General features: G+C 35.7%; 1 protein-coding gene across 1 annotated transcript in view; it reads right to left on the bottom strand.

Moving 5' to 3' along the window:
* The window catches only part of LOC129218620 (SIN3-HDAC complex-associated factor-like), a 45094-nt gene that overhangs the window by 4229 nt on the left and 20892 nt on the right, over positions 1-19973 (bottom strand). The window contains exon 3 of the mRNA XM_054852937.1: positions 11423-11570. Within this exon, the coding sequence (XP_054708912.1) occupies positions 11423-11570 (148 nt within the window). The remainder of the gene's footprint in view (positions 1-11422; positions 11571-19973) is intronic.

Below are 19973 nucleotides of genomic sequence, written 5' to 3'. Positions count from 1 at the left end.
AACTCCTGCCATAGACTAGATGAAATAATAAATGTAAATACTGCTAAAGATTTTAATTGTCTGAATTGTTTTTCTGAACTACAGTGACTTGCAAAAGTGGTCCTACACTTACAATTTTCAATGAAATGCACCCATACCCATTGGCTAAAATTAATATTTTGGAATAGGTATTTAATTATAAGATGTACGATCTATTTTCAACAAAACTACATGAAAATTTTTAATGCCATAATAAAACTTGATTTTTAAGAAATCAATAATCAAAAAGTGGCTGAAACTTTATCTCACAAAAGTCATCGTACACTTTGAAAAAATATTTACATATTAGTAAAAAAGATAACTTTTTACTAAGTTATTTAGTAGAATATCATGCAATATCCAGAACAGCTTTTAAACGTCTGGGAATAGAATTCATTGTTTTTTCTTTCTTTTTTTTGGTCAATTTCTGAGTAAGTGTTCAGCCACACTTCAAGTCTTAAAGTTTCTAGTTCACTTTTTATTCCAGTGCTGTATTTTCATAATCTAGCCTGCAGATTTCTCTAAATGTGTTACATTAAGTTTAAATCTGGCGATTGAGGAGATATTTCTAAGCTTAAGGACAATTTTTGAGGCACCAGAAGCAAACGTTAAATACTTTGTGCTTCTTATCGTTATCTTGGTAAAAAACAAAGTTGTTTCAGGAAACCAAATTTTGGGCTAATAGTTAGTTATAGCTTTTTGTTTCAATGCTATATTTTCATAATCTAGCCAGCAGATATCTCTAAACATGTTACATTAAGTTTAAATCTAGCGAATGAGGAGACATTTCATTTCCAAGCTTAAGGACAACTCTTGAGGTACCAGACGCAATCATTGAAAACTGTGTGCTTCTTATCATTATCTTGATAGAAAACAAAGTTGTTTCGGATAACCAAATTTTGGGCTAATAGTTTATTTGTAAAAATGTTTAAATGAACAGTTTCATTATTTCATCAATAAATTCCAAACTACCAAGTCCTGATGTTGATATGCACCTTCACACAAAAACATCTTCACTGTCCTGATTAACTGATCCAATTAAGTTCTTAAGATCAAATTCCTAATTTTTTCTTCCCCTTACAATTTTACAACATTGGCACCAAAAATGTTGAATTTCTTATCATCTGTAAATAAGACGTTATTCCAAAGCGTTTCGAGCAAATTTATTATTGATTTTGAGACCGAAAGCGTAAGTTATGTGTTTCGCATGAACAAAACATTTTCCGTAGGAAGTGCTCCCATTTAATCCAGCTCGTCAGAGAACTCAGCAAACAATTTATGGTGAAATTAAAAGTCGAAATTTTACATTAAATTCCGCAAAAACTTTTACAGCACTCAAATGTGTATATTTCATAATTTCTTCAACTGTAAATCTCTGATCATGTTTTGTTAACTTTGCCGGTTGACCCTTTCTTGCCTTGTTTTCAATCCGATTCTTTTCTTTAAAAACATTTTTTCATGCACTTCACTAAAGAATGGTATAAATTAACTAATTTAAGGATATTTCAAACCAATTGACCACCACTATAATTTAAAAAGTCAAATTTCAAATGTTGTTCATTGTTTTTTATGAATACCAACAATTTAAAAATAATAAGCAGAATTTTAGGGAATAAAGGAACAAAAAATTGAAGCCAAATGACTTTTTAAGTGTCAACTAAATGCAAAATTAATAATAAAAAAAAAGACATATGATTATTTTAGTCACAAATTTAGAAAATATGTCTGTGTACAATGACTTTTGTGCCGTGTTTTTTCTATGTCTCTTCGTTTTTTTGATCCATTTCAAAAAGAAAATTGGTCAATATTTTTTAAAAACTACTGGGTTTTATTAATGACACAGGAATAATGTGAAAAAATATTGGACCTCATATTCAAATTCATTTTCACATTATTTCGGATTTACTACAAATTTTCAAAGTGTACAAACACTTTTGGGAGCCACTGTATATTGAGCTGCCAGTCAAAGACTGTTGGCAGCTGACTAGGCCTGATTTAGAATTTAAAAAAAATTAAACAACTAATTAATGTAGTGCATGAGATCAGGTTGCCTTTCTGCCAGCAATCATATTAAAATCAAAATCATTAAACTTCTGGAAACAAAAACAAAAATAAAAAATAACAAAATTTCACTCCTGGTTGTAAATAAAAAAAATAAAAATTAAAACCAAAAATTATGTGTATATATATATATATATATATATATATATATATTAGGGTGGTCCTTATTTATATGGGAAATTTTTTTTTCGGAATCCAGCAAGTGACGCTCCCTAGTTTTGTGACACTATAATAAAAAGTAATCGGTGCAAAATTTGAACTCGATCGGTCAATAATAACACGTGCCCCTAGGACGTTGAACTTCAACCCTTTTGATAATTTTCCCACAAATCTTCGAGTTTTTACTTCAGACCCTTTGCATCGTTTCTCCTAGGTTTCCAAAATACTTTTACAATGAGGTGGCACTAAAATCAATCTTTTTAACTACTTCATATCATCTAAAGGTTTGACATTGAATAAGAATGAAATAGTGCTTTAGAAACTTTACCTTAATCGTATGCTTTTCTCAATGTATTTCAAACGTGTGCATTTTGTTCCCGATAGCCTTGGACTGTCTGCAAAATACTAAATTGCTTTTGTGACTCATATTTGGTAAATTGAGTGGGAAATTCTTCGATTAATTGTGCTCCTCTTTCAGTTGTATCATTCACAACTTTCAGCCTTTTAAAGATATCTCTTCCCTTTAAATAGCTTCCTTCATTTTGCCATGAATCAGGATCAAATAGGAAAACATCTTTTGGTGTTTGTAACTTATCAAACAGTTTTATTGACTTGTAATTGATTCTATAAAGAGGGAGATCTTTACTAAGAAAGTATTCCAAATCATCTACTGTTATCTGAATTTTTTTATACAGTCATCAGTCACGTCTTCCTTTTCAGCAAGCATTGTTTTGGAGTAGTCTTTTCCTACCTCCAAAGTTAATTCCTTCATCCAATACGAAAAAAGCTACTAGTTCATTCCCTAAATACCATAAGTGATTTATGAATTTTCCAATCACTGCTTCTACTGCATGTTTGTCATCGTTTTGTACACTGCTAGTTTTTCAGACATATTAGTTTAATGGCCTAGATTGGGTTGCTGCGAAAAACAATATCTTCAAACTACATTATATGTAAAAGCATTTACGGGCATTCTCTTCATGTAAGGTCAATTTGAATTGTTTCCTAAATATATAAATATTCAAACAATAAATTCCTTTTGCCATCCGTCTGTATCAGGCATAAGCTCCAGGTTGCTGAAAACATATCCCTGTAAGAGGTACGACTTCACCAAGAAGTATTATTATAAGTTATGAGAATTCTCTGGAATGTTTCTCATTTCTGCTTTCTACGAACAATAATATGTCATGAACTTCATCTTTTAGAATTTAAGTGGTATGTGTACTTGATTGAAATGTTATAAGTTTTGAATGAAGGAGATATTTCCGCAAAATTTTGAAGCGCTTGAATAATGGAATATCGAGTCTAGATCTAAGAAAGGCAAGAACTTCTTTAAAAACACTCTGCAATACGATTTCAAGTGCATGATGATGGCAATACAAATGTAATATATCACCGTTCAGCTTTTCTCTAAAAAATTACACGCACAATTTATGCAGTCGATATTATAAGCCGTTGTATCAAACAATACAGCTTGAACAGTTAGCAATAAAGAGCAATAATCTAAGAAATTGTAACGGATTCGGTGAGACTTCCAACTTTCTTGAAAGGATGACACAGTTCTTGATAAAAACACAGGAAATTTATTTACACTATGTACAGGAAATATCGTCAACAACTGCTAAATTATTCATCAGCAATTAAGCAATTATCACACAACACCGTAAACTCAACGTTTACACACGTATTTACTTCCAAATACGAAAACAACACAGCGAAATGCCTCGCAATAAACAGAGCTAATCCACTCACAGCACAAATTCTCAATCGAAACTCACTCCCCTCTTTATCCAGCAGGACGCTTTTATAAACATCGAAGAATTTTCCACAACATTCTTTCTGCTTCCAGAAATGCGTAGACCGTTATCAAATTTTATCAATGAAAAGAAAAGGAAATAGGGGGTCGTATACTTTAGCGGAATGAAAAGGGGTTGTATATTCATTACGGGAAACTATTTACAGGTTACGTTACTACAATAATTACTATTTACAGAATTTGTAACATTGCCCCCTTCCTAAGGACTGCACGTCCCGGGCAGTACAATCCCCAGAAAGGGTGCAAACACAAGTCTATCACAAGTTCACAAATACACACATTAATTAATAACTAACAGATACAGAAAACAAAATAATAACAAGAAATATTACTAAACATTAAAAGCAAAAATTATATACAACTTTTATGTTATCAACCATGGTTGTTTACGTAATACTCATGAACTATGGCCATAGTATGGGGCTAACCGATCATAATGTACAACCCTAGGTTTTGCATTAGGTGATTTTTGGATCCTCACTACGACGTCATTTAGTCGGTTAAGGACTTTGTAGGGTCCATCCCAATGCGACTGCAATTTGGGTGACAGACCTTTCCGTCGGATGGGATTCCATAACCAAACCTTGTCGCCTTCGTTGAATTCATGTCCAGTAGACCTTGTGTCGTATCGGGTCTTCATCTTCTCCGCCGCGATGTTGATTCGCTCTCGTGCGAAGTTATGAACGTCTTCCAACCGGGCCTGGAGATCCTGGATGTACTCCTCAGGCGATGCAGGCGCATCCGGGGGACGACCGAAGACGAGATCACAAGGTAGCCGAAGCTCTCGTCCGAAGAGCATCTGAGATGGGGCATAGCCGGTAGTCTCGTGGACAGCACTGCGGTAGGCCAGCAGGAACAAAGGTAGCTTCTTGTCCCAATCCTGTTGATTTCTGGAGACCATAAGTGAGAGATTATTCAGGATTGTGCGGTTAAATCTCTCCACCATGCCGTCCGATTGTGGGTGTAGTGGTGTTGTCCTAGTTTTCTCAATTCCGAAAATTTGACATAGGCCCTTAAACACAGCAGGGATGAAATTCCTCCCTTGATCGGAATGAATCTGCAAAGGTGTTCCGTATCTCGATATCCAATGTTGGACTAGAGTCTCTGCTACGGTGGTAGCCTCTTGATCTGGAATGGGATATGCTTCCGGCCATTTGGTGAAGTAGTCGATGGAAACAAGAATGTATTTGTTCCCATCAGCAGTTCTTGGTAGAGGACCCAGGATGTCGATCCCAATTCGTTCGAAAGGAGCTCCAACGTTGTACAGATGTAGCTTCCCTCTGCTTCTCTTCTTCGGTCCTTTACGAGCAGCACAGGCATCACAAGAATGGCACCACTTCTCCACGTCATCCTTCGCCTTGCTCCAGAAGAAGCGCTCTCGAACTTTATTGAGGGTTTTCAAGACACCAAAATGTCCTCCAGTCGCACTACTATGTATTTCTTTCAGAACATCTGAAATCCTTGATCGGGGAAGTAGTAACTGCCACCTAGATGTTTTGGCGTCGTCAGATTCCCATTTCCGGTGTAGCACGCCGTTCCGTAAATGGAGTGAGTTCCATAAAGCCCAGTATCTTTTTGTTGCAGGACTGAAGATGGAAACGTCCTGCCAGCTTGGGCGTCGACTGTCACTTTCCATGAACTCTAAAATTGGTTTTATGTCGGGGTCTTCAAGTTGATCTTTTCGAACTTGGTCATCACTCCATGGATCAGCTTCTGATGATGTTGGAGTCACTGTCACCTGATAGGCGGTAGGGCTAGTCGTTCCATACTGTTTCTCGATTCGGGAACAATAGTGGCAGTTCTCAGGACAGGGTCTCCTTGATAAAGCGTCAGCATTACCGTGAGATAACCCTTTTCGATGCTTGATCTCCATGTCATATTAATGGAGCCGCTGTATCCACCTGGCTATCTGGCCTTCTGGATTCCTGAAGTTCAAAAGCCAAGTTAACGAGGCATGATCTGTCCGAAGCAGAAATTTTCGGCCGTAGAGGTAATGATGGAAGTGTTCTACAGCTTTCACTATGGCCAGTAACTCCTTTCTGGTGACGCAGTAATTTCGCTCCGACTTTGATAAGCATTTGCTCCAGTAAGCGATGACATGTTCATTTCCGTCAATTTCTTGGGATAAAACAGCTCCGATGCCCTCGTGGCTCGCATCAGTGTCTAGGATGAAGGATTTTCCAGGCTGAGGGTAAGAGAGAATAGGCGTTGATGTTAAAGCCTCCTTCAGTCGTAGAAATGCATCTTCGCATTCTTTGGACCATTCAAACTTTTGCTTACTCTCCGTCAGCTTATGCAAAGGTCGTGCAATGTTGGAAAAACCCTTTACAAACTTCATGTAGTAGGTGCAGAGCCCCAGGAAACTTCGCAGCTGATGGATGTTTTCGGGACGACTCCAACTCTTGACAGCAGACACCTTTTCTGGATCGGTTTGTACACCTTCAGAAGAGATGATGTGACCAAGGTAGTTCACTTCCCGGCGGAACAAATTACATTTGGACGGGCTTAACTTCAGATTGGCTTCCTTAAGCTTTTGCAGCACCTTCCTAAGATTTGCCAGATGTTCTTCGAAACTGCGTCCCACGATGATGATATCGTCTAAGTAGACCAGACAGGATTCGTAGGAAAGTCCTCTTAACACTGTCTCCATAAGACGCTCGAACGTAGCTGGTGCATTGCAGAGGCCGAAGGGCATCACTTTAAACTGCCATAAGCCTTTTTCAGTTGTAAACGCTGTCTTTTCTCGGTCATCAGGGTGTATCTCAACCTGCTAGTAGCCGCTCTTCAAGTCCAGGGTCGAAAACCACTTGTGTCCGGAAAGAGTGTCCAAGGTGTCGTCTATCCGTGGAAGAGGGTAACCGTCTTTCTTGGTGATTTCATTCAGCCGTCGGTAATCGACACAAAATCTGGTGGAGCCATCTTTCTTTCGGACCAAGACGATGGGAGAGGCCCATGGACTGGATGACGGTTCGATTACATCATTCTCCTTCATCTCTTTCAGGAGGGTTTCAACCTCTTCCTTCTTAGCGAACGGTAGTCGTCTTGGATGCTGTTTAATAGGGGGATGTTCTCCAGTGTAAATCCTATGCTGCGTTAAATTCGTACGGCCAACATCCTCCGATGTAGAGGAAAACAGATGCTTGAAGTCGTCCACCAATTGTTCCGCAGCAGTTCTTTGATCTTTCGATAATGGCGCACTCCCAATTAACTTCGATGTCAAGGACTCAGAAGACACAGTTTCGGGGGAATTGATTCTTCTAATAATGCAGTTTACTGGAGTACAAGTTGCTAACACTTCACCTTTCCGAATATTCCTTGGCCTTTCACTCACGTTGGCGACTCTTACAGGAATTACATCCTTGGAAAGGTCCACAAGCGTAGATGCTACCAGCACTCCTTTTAGGTTATTGCTTAGGTTAGGGTATTCAATGAGTCCAAATCGAAAACTATTGCTTTCCTCAAGGGAGCCAGGTATTAATGATTCTGACCTTGAGGGAATCGATAAATCAGTTTGGGCTATTATTTGATGAGCGGATTTTACATCACTTTCTGCAGGGAAAATGGCTATGTCTTCTCTCATCGAGTGCAGCTCATTAGTCTTGAAGTCGAGAGTGAAGTCATATTTCTTCAAAAAGTCCAATCCGAGAATGAAGGGGTCCGTGATATTAGCGACGAATGCCGTATGATGGTAGGTGGCATTCCCAAACACTATTTCCAAGTCCACTTTACCGTCAATCTCGATCTTGTCACCTGTCACAGTCTGGAGACTTACGCGTGGCGATGTCCACAGCAGTTTCAATCCAAATTCACGAGCCACATCTGTCCTAATGATTGTCACATTGGCTCCAGTGTCGACAATCACTTTGAAAGGATTCCCATTTACGTGGGCGTAAATGAAAAGTCCATCACTGCCACTACTAGAAGAGGAAATCTGCAGAGCTCTGGTGGTGGTGATTTCCTTCCCTCGCGTAGCTTGGCGAGCCGGACAACTCCTTCGCAGGTGTCCTTCACTACCGCATTTCCAGCACTTCTGCTCTTGTTTCTTTTGAGCTGTTATGCTGCTCAGATGTCTTGTCAAGTCACCGAGTTGTCTTTCAAGTTCAGCGAGGTGGGACGACCTGGAATCAGACTCATCAGCTTCCTGAGTCCGGATTAGATGGCGATCTACACGGGTTGCTTCTTGGGCGGCCTCGTATCTCATCGCATGCACAACAGCAGAATTCAGGTCTTTGACATCCGCCATCCGTAGAGCTTTCTGGATTTCCGGATCTCGAACCCCGTCGATGTAGTAGTTGAGTGCCAGGTTGTCTCGAACATCCGCAGGACAGTCGCAAAAAGCAAGATGAGACAGTCTCTCGACGTCCGCCGCTAGCTCTTGCAGGGTTTCCCCGGTTTTCTGAAAACGGGACTTCAACTGGAGTCGGCTGAAATCTTTCTGGCACTTCTCACCGAAGCGAAGCTCCAACGCAGATGTGAGGGCGGCGAAATCCAGGCGCTGGCTGTCCGGAAGGGTCTGGAGAATGTCCACTGCGTCACCTCTCAGGGATGCTGCAAGATGACAGGCCTTGGTAGCAGAGTCCCATCCGTTCGCTTCCGCCACTATCATGAATTGAGTTTTGTAAACCTGCCACGAAGTTTTCCCATCAAATGTGGCAAGTTTAATGGACGGTCGAGCAACCGATGTGGGAGCGCCAAACTGTACAGAGCTGCTTTCCGCGGGCGCCAATCTCCTTTCCACGTCCTTAAAGATCTCTTCTTTAAATAGATGAAATCTTCTATCTTCTTCTTCAAATTTATTTTCTACAGCATTGAATCGGCTTTCAACGGTATCAAATTTTTCTTCAATAGCATCAACTCGATGCTCTATGTCATTAAATTTATTTTCCATCAGTCTTTACCGAAATAAGGTCGTTTTTAATTTCTTCTTGGTTAGACGTTAAGTCCCTTTTCAGCACCGTTAAATCGCTTTTTAACTGGTCTTGATTTGCCAACATACTTGCAGTCAGATCACTTTTTAATTGTTCTTGATTAGCCGCCATATCATTTTTTAATTGTTCTTGATTAGCCGCCATACTTTCGGTCAAGTCACTTTTCACAGCATTAATTGCTTCCAGAAGTTGTTTTAATTGTTCATCCATTGCACGAGTAATCACCATAAAAATAAAGTCCAAATTTAAAAAGTCTTTATGAAAAAAATGTCCAAAGTCACACTTACTGCAAGAAAGTCCTGAAGTAGCCCCACGTTGGGCGCCAAATTGTAACGGATTTCGTGAGACTTCCAACTTTCTTGAAAGGATGACACAGTTCTTGATAAAAACGCAGGAAATTTATTTACACTATGTACAGGAAATATCGTCAACAACTGCTAAATTATTCATCAGCAATTAAGCAATTATCACACAACACCGTAAACTCAACGTTTACACACGTATTTACTTCCAAATACGAAAACAACACAGCGAAATGCCTCGCAATAAACAGAGCTAATCCACTCACAGCACAAATTCTCAATCGGAACTCACTCCCCTCTTTATCCAGCAGGACGCTTTTATAAACATCGAAGAATTTTCCACAACATTCTTTCTGCTTTCAGAAATGCGTAGACCGTTATCAAATTTTATCAATGAAAAGAAAAGGAAATAGGGGGTCGTATACTTTAGCGGAATGAAAAGGGGTTGTATATTCATTACGGGAAACTATTTACAGGTTACGTTACTACAATAATTACTATTTACAGAATTTGTAACAATATCATATACAACTGAAGAAATATCTCAGGAATTCTGAGTCTCTGTTCAACATTGGGACCTGAAGCTATCACGGTAAGCCTATAGGCGTTTTTTTTCCCACTTACAATCTGGATGTAGCTTTGTATCCCAGTGAATGAATAAAAAATTTAAATTTAAATTCATGAAATTTGATTTTACCTCTCGAAAATTTTTACTTGCTCTCTTAAGGGATGTACGATTGATCACAAGGTCATTTGGATTTATATTTACTGCATCTACATAGACTGCTAATAAATGAACAGCATATTTTTCCCTAATATTGCATTTGTCTAACATTGACGAAATGCGAGCAGATATCAATAGTTGCAAAGATTTTTTGCGTTGTGGTAGACTAGATATAGAAAAAAGGTTCAACAGGTTAGGATAGTTACCCATTTCGATTTCTAAATCTTGTGAATTGCAAGAAGAATTTGATGATAATAAAGGACTATGTATTAAAAAGGCGACAATTTAAAGTATAGATTTTTACATTATTCCGATCTTTAATTTTTTTTAAATTTATGTTTTAGGTATGGAAAATAGTATATTTTTATGATAGAGTAATCGAGGATTTTTCAAAATTTATATTTTAAGAATGCATAAACATTCAAGTACATTTATAACTAAAAAACAACAAATTAAAATATAATTGCCATTACTTATATTTATAGCATTCATACCTAGCGACCCTATTTGCTTCACCTATTAGAACTTAGAACACACCATACACAGAAAATTTTCTAAATTAACACCCCGAAAGCCTGGAGGAGGCAATTTGTTGTTGTCAAAGATCATTCAATAATGGCCAAGGCCATTCATTAATGGCCTTTAGAATCTCTTGTGTCCATCTTGGTGGAAAGAAATGTTCCCCTGCCGCTTAATTTGAAACGAGCGCGAATAGCGGTATGCCTGTCCCAAGGCCATTGGTGTACATGTGCCATCTGTAATACGTAAAATTTTGCAGAATGAAAGTGAGAGAATGGTTGTTCTGGAAGTAACAAAATCTATTGAGGTTCAAAATTACTTTAAATATGAAACGAAAGAATATTTTACAAAAAAAAAAGAGAGAAAATCCGCAAATTTTTCTTCGAAACTCAAAAAAGGGGGCCCTAGGGGCACGGGTTAATATTCATGGATTGGCTTAAAATTTTGCATGGATCATTTATTTGTATAATAGAACAAATTGAGGGGGCGTCGCGTAAAATATCTACAACTTCAAAAATAAGGGACACCCTAATATATATATATATATATATATATATATATATAAGATAAAATACTTTCATCAATAGGGTGCTAGCGAAAATTCAATTTCAAATTTACTCTCTTCACAACCATCAAAAAAGCAAAATTTGATTTTAATAGGCATACTGAGCACAGAACAATTGGGGCTGAAATTTGTTTGGAGGTTTTGTACAAGCTGTACATGTTTCCTCTAAAACTTTAGTATTGAACTTGATACTTAAAAAAATATCAAACAAAATTCAATATACAATTCATACATTTTAGAAAATGTTCCACTTAAAATAATAGCATGCTATTGTTCAAAACCTGAAATGAAGATAAGTGAAAGAGAGAGAATCCAATTTCTAATACTTACCAACAATATCATCAGATAAAACTTCAGTGTTAGTCTGTTTGCTTCTACTACAAAACCTTAGCCGGAGTTTCTTTGCTGGTTTCTTTTCAATCTTTGGTTTATTTTTATTGACACATTTTGTTCCAGGTCCAGCTCGAGCATCAACAACCTAAACAGCATAACTAAATTTTAGCAAAGAAAATTTATTTCGAACGATGAAAAAAAACATTTGTACATTTATTTCTTTGTTGCAAATTTTAAATTTACAACAACAAAGAGGAACATAGGAATTGAACAATTTTAGGTTTAATATATTAAAGCAGAGAGCAAAATATTTTTTTTTTCAGGAAAAAAATAACATACTTGAAGTTTTTCAGTTTTAAAAAAAGTATACAAAGCAATGCTATAAAAATTAAAGTGTGAGACACATATTTTCAATGACTGTAACAGATCAAAGTAAATTTATCAAAAAGATATTATATTTGATACATATCTGATAATGAATACTACTGATTAGGGATGCACCAATTAATCGGCCATAATCGGCCCCTTTGCCAATTATTTATAAGTGACCAAATTTTGCGGATTAATCAGCGGAAAAAATATTTTAAAAAAAAATTTTTTTTTAAGCATTGGAGAAAAAAGGGGGCACAGGTGAATATATTTTTTTTTTCATTTCTTAATTTCTCAGAAAATATTTTCAATTTCTCACAAAAAAAAGTGTCCCACTTGAAATAAGAAGCAGCAGAGTTGACAAATTAGTTATATTAAGTAATTAAGCAAGTTACATTAAGATTAATATACATACTACACGAGAAAAAGTACACACATCATAGTAAACACACCACACGCGATACAGATACAATGTTGAGTAGTAGCTGAACTACTTACTTACAGTTAATATTGCTACAGTTAAAGTTATAGAATTGCAGATATATATTTTTACAATAACACTTCCCCTAAATTGATATCTGCAATACAAAAAAAAAGAGGGGGGGGGGCTCTCTTTCAAGTCTATATCATAGATCAAGTCTCTATTTCACACATGCCAATCATTTGGCGGAGTCTCTGGAATGTAGCTTTTGGTAGAGGTTTAGTAAAAATGTCAGCAGCTTGAGAATTACTCTCGCAATGTTGAACATCTAACTGCCCATTCTGATACTTCTCACGAATAAATTTGTAGCGGACATCTATGTGCTTAGTACGACTGTGGAATTCAGGGTTCTTGACTAGTCGTATAGCACTTTCATTGTCCACCTGCAACACAGGAACACTTATCAAAGGACAAATATCCTGGAAAAGTCTCTGTAGCCACACTACTTCCTTTGAAGCCTCACTGGCTGAAATAAATTCTGCCTCTGTAGTTGAGAGCGATACACAAGTCTGTCTCTTGCTGGCCCAGGTAATGGCTCCTCCAGCAAACTTGAAGACCATCCCTGATGTAGATCTTCTGGTTGATGTATCACCAGCATAATCAGCATCACTATATGCTTCCAATTGCTTGCAGATATAATTTGGCTTATACAAGATACCATATTTTGAAGTTCCTCGAAGATACTTCAAAACTTTCTTCACTAAACACCAATGCATTTTGGAAGGTTTGTCTAAAACTTGAGATAGAACACTAACAGAATAAGCAATATCTGGTCTAGTTACCATACATAAATATATTAAACTGCCAACTGCTCTTCTGTATGGTACCTCTTCATCAAGCTTTTCAAAAGGTTCAGATAACAAACTTTTGTCAATGGGGTTACAAACAGGATTGGCTGAAGACATATTAAAACTATCCAAGATCTTTTTGCAATAATTTTCTTGGTGAATGAAAATAGAACCATCATCTAAATATTTAATTTGCATGCCCAAAAAGTATGTAGCTGGTTCAACTTTAACATTAAATTCTTTTGTAAGTTTTTTAAGAAATATTTCCAACTGATTTTTATTTTTCACAGCAACAATTCCATCATCCACATATAAGATCAAAAACAAAGTCTTATCTTTATTTACAAATAAGCCAGGATCACTGTCCATCTGCTTGAGATCACAATTCTGAAGAAAATCTTTAAACTTTTGATTCCAGCATCTGGGAGCTTGCTTTAAGCCATATAGGCTTTTTATTAATTTGCAAACACGCCCACTTCCATCATCAAATCCATGAGGTTGCTTCATATAGATCTCTTCATGTAGGTCTCCATATAGAAAGGCACTTTTCACGTCAAACTGAGCAAGCTTCAAACGTTCACTAGCAGCCACACTAATAATAGATCTGATAGTGTCCCAACGAACCACTGGACTGAATGTTTCTTGATAATCAACACCAGCTTTTTGGGAGAATCCTTTAACAACCAGTCTTGCTTTGAACCGCTCTATTTCGTCTTCAGAATTTCTTTTTATTTTGTAAACCCAACGATTTTCTATAGCTTTTCTTCCTTTCGGTAGATCAACAAGTTCCCACGTTCCACTCTCAGTGAGAGAGTTCATTTCTTCTTCCATAGCAGCCTTCCAATTTTCAGCATTACTTGAGTTTACTGCCTCATGAAGAGATGTTGGTTCATCTTCAGCTAGCATAACATATCCATCAAATTTTGTTGGTTTTCGCAACTGGGATCTATCTCTTAGAGTAGTATATCTATTCTCATCTTCAGTTGTAGCAGCTTCCCCTACATCATTACTACCTCCATCTTCAGTAGGAACAGGAACATCTTCTGTAGATTGTAGAGGCGAAAGAGTTTCTTGGTAGATGTTATCAGCCACTTTTTCTGTTTTAAAAACCACATCTCTGGACAAAACCACATCATTTTTCTCAGGAATCCAAACTCTGTACCCATCTCTATTACCACAATAACCAACTAAGTAGCCTTTCAATGCTTTCTTGTCAAATTTCTTCCTTCTGACTTTTGGAACATGAACGAAACATTCAGTACCAAATATTTTGAGATGGTCAACTGGTGGTACTTTCTTATACCATAGTTCAAAGGGAGATTTTCCTTCTTCTGATGAGGGACCTGTTCGATTGAGTACATAGGCTGCTGTATTCACTGCCTCACCCCAAAGTTTTTCTGGCAATTCTGTGGCATGGATCATTGATCGAGCTGCTTCAACTAGAATTCTATTTTCCCTCTCTATTGCTCCGTTTTGCTCGGGTGTATATGGCATAGACATTCGATGATGCAGCCCTGCTTTTTGCACAATTTGATGAACTTCAGAGTTATTAAATTCCCTTCCTCCATCAGTTAACAATTCTTTCATCATATAACCTGCTGTCTTCATTTCTGCCATAAAGATGCCCAGCATATCTTTGACTTGAGACTTTTCTTTCATTAAGTAAACAGTTCTGTACTTAGAATAATCATCTTTGAATGCTACATAGTACCTATTACCTCCAAGAGATTTTTCTGGCATTGGACCACAGACATCAGCATGAATAAGATGACCAGGACTAGTTGGGCGATCTTGACGAGAGCCAAAACTAAGTCTATGCATTTTACCATACATGCAGGCATCACAAAATTCACCATCAAGCTTTACTTCAATACCCTTTCTCTTCAAAAATTTTTGAACATGGCGTTTGTTTTGATGGCCTAGGCGTTCATGCCACAGTTGAAGACTGTCATTGTCAACAACAACACATGCCAAATCAGGAACAACTCTCATAAGAAGTTTGTAAACACTGTTATATCTAATACCAACAGCAACAGTTTCACCAGTTAAAGTTCTAAACTCACGTACTTTGCTATCTGCATATTCATGAAGGCCATTATCCAAAGCAGCACCAGATGAAAAAAGATTTTGATCACATTCAGGTACATGCCAAACTTTAGTAAGAAGACCAGGTATCCATTTACCACGTATTAACATTTCAATTTTAATTTCACCAATACCTTTGGCAAACATGGATCTTCCATCTCCTAATCTTAATGGCTTTGGAGTATCAAACTGTTTGTATGAAGAAAACCAGTCCAATTTCGAAGAAATATGGTGCGAGGCTCCTGAATCAATGAGCCAATAATCTTGATTGTTTTGATTTGCAACAGTCATAAAGACCTGTCCAGATTTTGAAGATTCCTTTTTCTCATTATTCTGCAATTTCCACTTGTTGCAGTTCTTTTTCATGTGACCAGCGAGACCACAGAAAAAACATTTAAATTTCTTGTTTTTTGGCTTCATTCTGATTTGAATAAGTCTTATCAGGAGTTTTCTTGGCATGTGAGGGCTTTGCTACAAAGGCAACATTCTTGTTCTCAACAGGATGTAACTCTTCCAATCTTTGTTCGTGCAAACGAAGTCTTTCAGTAAGACTCGAAATTGTTCTTTCACTGCCTGGAACAGATTCCCATGCATTCCTAAACTCCAAATATTCATTAGGTAAAGTATTTAAAATTCTATTTAACAGCATCGACTTGGGAAGTTCAACTTTCTCACCTTTTAACTCTTCCTGTAACTCCTGCCAGATTTTCTGCAACTTAGATACATGAGTTGCAATACTGTCACAAGGATCTTTGGAGTAGTTGAACAACTGAGAGTACAGAAGATCGAGTCGCCGTTCATTCTTTTGCTCATACACAGAGTGGAGAACATCCCACATGTCTTTTCCAGTTTTACATGTTAAAATATGTTGCTTTGGCTCGGATCTTAGACTGCAACCAATAACGTAGCGAGCAATCGCATCTGCCTCATTAAAGGATTTTAAAGAAGCTGCATGCGCTTTTCTTTCTGCTTCGGTAGCTTCCGTAGCTAGCGCTTCCGGTTTGACCATTTCACCTAAGACAATTGGCATTGCTTTCTGCACTGTTAAATGCAATTCTACATCGAATTTCCAGCTAGCCCAAATGCTTTCACCTTCTAACTTCTCAATTGAATTCATCTTATCCATACTGGAGATAATAAATCAATTTCAAAAAACACACGTGTGATTCACTGTAGAAGTTAGGCCTTACGAACGATCACCGGCGCTAAGTCAACAGTTTCTAAACTTGCATTAACAACTCTGCACGATGGATGCTTGCTGGGCCCATAACCACTTGAAATAAGAAGCAGCAGAGTTGACAAATTAGTTATATTAAGTAATTAAGCAAGTTACATTAAGATTAATATACATACTACACGAGAAAAAGTACACACATCATAGTAAACACACCACACGCGATACAGATACAAAGTTGAGTAGTAGCTGAACTACTTACTTACAGTTAATATTGCTACAGTTAAAGTTATAGAATTGCAGATATATATTTTTACAATAACAGTCCCCTTGATTGAATAGTCGTTTTCTTTTGCCATTGATTTTTTTCAGATTAAAAAAAAATATATTTCTATACTTTATGGAATTTAAAAAAAAATGTCTTCAATTGTTCACATGCGCCCCTATAGGGGGCAGGTGTGATCAAGCTTGCAGCATATGTGAACACAATTGAAAAATGCAGGACAAACATTATATTTCTACAAAAAACTCATTAAAATGAAGTGCATACGTACATACTAAAAATATTCAATGGTTTGTAATGTATACTGTGCCAGTTTGAATTGTACAGTAGCTGTCATTAAGAAAATATTTTTTCTGAATTATAGAACTCTGCTCACTGTCAAATTTTAAAGTTTCATAGCATGTTCTAATCAATTGGATTGACCAGAAAAAATATTATAAGACTAAACAATACAAAGAATACTTTATTACGTAAAGTATATTCTTGTTATGTAGAGCGTTTAAGCTTCATACAGAATATGATGATGAATTTTAAAAAAAATTCTAAACTTCAGTTTTTAGTTAAAGGAAAATATTTTGTCTTTATTTTTTTTTTGCAAATGTTATATACCACTAAATTTTTGGTCAACTATTTAGTAATTAATGAATTAAAAAAAATAAAAATAAAATAAAATAAATAATTAGTAATTATGTAATAATAATTAACAATAAATTTACAAACTGATTGCAGCAAAATAATAATTATAAATCTTTACATCTCTTTTAACACTTATAATAAGCGTACACTAATATTTACATTTGAAGAGAGTACATGGGAGCTATTCACATGTTGCGTTCACAAGTGTGACGGCATCTACCTTAGAACTAATTTTCAAAAATAAAGAATTTTTAATTTAATTACAAAATTTAAACATTGGCATAAATTTACATGAACGTTCACATAATGGTGTGGAACAATTAAATTTAGCTCTATTAATTAGTTTAAAGTATGTTTTTACACCAAGAAGACAATGATAAAAGTACATCAACATCTGCTAAAACAAAGAAGCTGTCACCACAGGAACATAAACTGGTTCCTTGCTCTGAAAGTTTGGTTAAAAAGTAGGGCTGAAACTGCTACTACTTGAGACTTTTTTAAAATTTTTCGCTTGACGTTATCCTAGTAAAATGTTCCATGTTTATATGTGCCTCATGCTCACATATGCCCCCTTTTCCCCTACCTTTAACAAGAAACTGACAAATACATTTATGAGCAATAAATAAACATAATTTGTTGAAAATGTTATTTTAGAACTGCAGTATGAAAGTGTACATAGTAAAAACAATTAGTTTAGAAAGTGAGTAAAACTGAATGAAATATTAAATAATTCTCACAGCTGAAACTGACATGACACTACGAAAAACTTGGAAAGCGAAAAATATTTATCCCCCCTCCCCCCCACCTTTTATATCACCTATTTTGCAGCTACTTTTTATTTTCATGTCAATGTCATTTCTATTTATCTTTTGAAGGATAGAAATATAACAGAAATAAACAAATGTGTACTTAATCCTACTGGAACCTCCCCTTAACTCTTCCCCCCCTTAACTCTTTTGTTTTTTTTTTAAAGAAAAACCGGATAATTTCCTAAAGTTTACCATGATATCCTAACCCTTTCTTTTGGTGACACAACTTGATTATTTTTGCAGTTATTTTGTTCCTCGTAACTATATACAGTGGCTCCCAACAGTATTCGTACACTTGCGATTTTCAATGAAATATGCCCTTATTCATTGGTTAAAATTAATATTTTGGAATGGGTATTTCATTATAAGATCTATGATCTATTTTCTACAAAAATATATCAAACTTTTTAATAATATAATAAAATTTGATTTTAAAGAAATAAATAATCAAAAAGTGCCAGAAACTTTATCTCACAAAAGTCTTGGTACAGTTTGAAAAAATATCAAAAAAATTAGGAAGTAATCTAACTTTTTACTAAGTTATTATTTAGTAGAGTATCATGCAGTATCAAGAATAGCTTTTAAACGTCTGAGAATAGATTTCATTGTTTTTTCTTTCCTTTTTTGTGCAATTTCTGAGTAAATGACCAACCACATTTCAAGTCTTACCGTTTCTAGTTCACTTTTTATTCCAGTGCTGTATTTTCATAATCTAGCCTGCAGATTTCTCTAAATGTGTTACATTAAGTTTAAATCTGGCGATTGAGGAGATATTTCTAAGCTTAAGGACAATTTTTGAAGCACCAGAAGCAAACGTTAAATACTTTGTGCTTCTTATCGTTATCTTGGTAAAAAACAAAGTTGTTTCAGGAAACCAAATTTTGGGCTAATAGTTTAAAATATTTAAATGAACAGCATGATTTATTATTTCCTCAAAAAATTCCAAACTAACAAGCTTTAATGCTGATATGCACCCTAACACAAGAACACCTTCACTATTTTGATTAACTGATCCCAACGAAGTTTTTAAGATTAAATTCCTTTTTTTTCCTCTATTTATAATCATATCATGCAACAATTTAACCGAAAATGTTAAATTAATTTTCATCTCGAAGTAAGACGTTATTCCAAAAGCGTTTTGAACTTATTTATCATTGATTTTGTGCGGGAAAGCGTAAACTTTCTGTTTTTCGCACGAACATGAAAATTTCTGCAGGAAGAAGTTCCATCTAATCAAACTAATCAGAGAACTTTGAGAACAATTTTAGGTGAAAATTAAATGTAAAATGTTTCATTAAACTCTAGAACTCTAGAGAAACTTTTACAGCACGTAAATGTGAAGTTTTTACATTTTTTAAACTGCAAATCTCCAATTACGCTTTGTTAACTTTGACAGTTGACCTTTTCTTACCTTGTTTTTGATTTGATTCTTTTCTTTAAAGCATTTTATCAAGCACTTGACTATAGAATGATATAAATTAACTAATTTAGAGACATTTCAAACCAATTTACCGCTACTGTGAGGAAAAAAATCAAATTTCGAATGGTGTTTGTTTTTTTTTTTTTACGAATACCAGCCATTTTAAAGTAATAAGCAGAATATTAGGGAATAAATAAACAAAAAAATAAAGAGAAATAACTTTACAGTGTCAACACAATACAAAAATAATATAAAAAAGACATGTGATAATTTTAATCAGGAAATTATTCGAAAATATTGCAGTGTATGATGACTTTTGCGGCATATTTTCTCTCTCTTCGTTTTTCAAAAAATTTTTAAAAAAAATTTAAAAAATCAGGCAATATTTTGACAACACTACTGGGTTTTATTAAGAATGGCATAGGAATGATGTGAAAAAAAAAAATTGGACTTCATATTGGAATTCATTTTTGTGTTATTTTAGTTTTATTACAAAATTTCAA

Source organism: Uloborus diversus, chromosome 3 (genome assembly GCF_026930045.1).
Source record: "Uloborus diversus isolate 005 chromosome 3, Udiv.v.3.1, whole genome shotgun sequence".
Lineage (NCBI taxonomy): Eukaryota > Metazoa > Arthropoda > Arachnida > Araneae > Uloboridae > Uloborus > Uloborus diversus.
The sequence above is the reverse complement of the archived record's forward strand: the minus strand, read 5'-3'. Positions and strand labels throughout refer to the sequence as shown.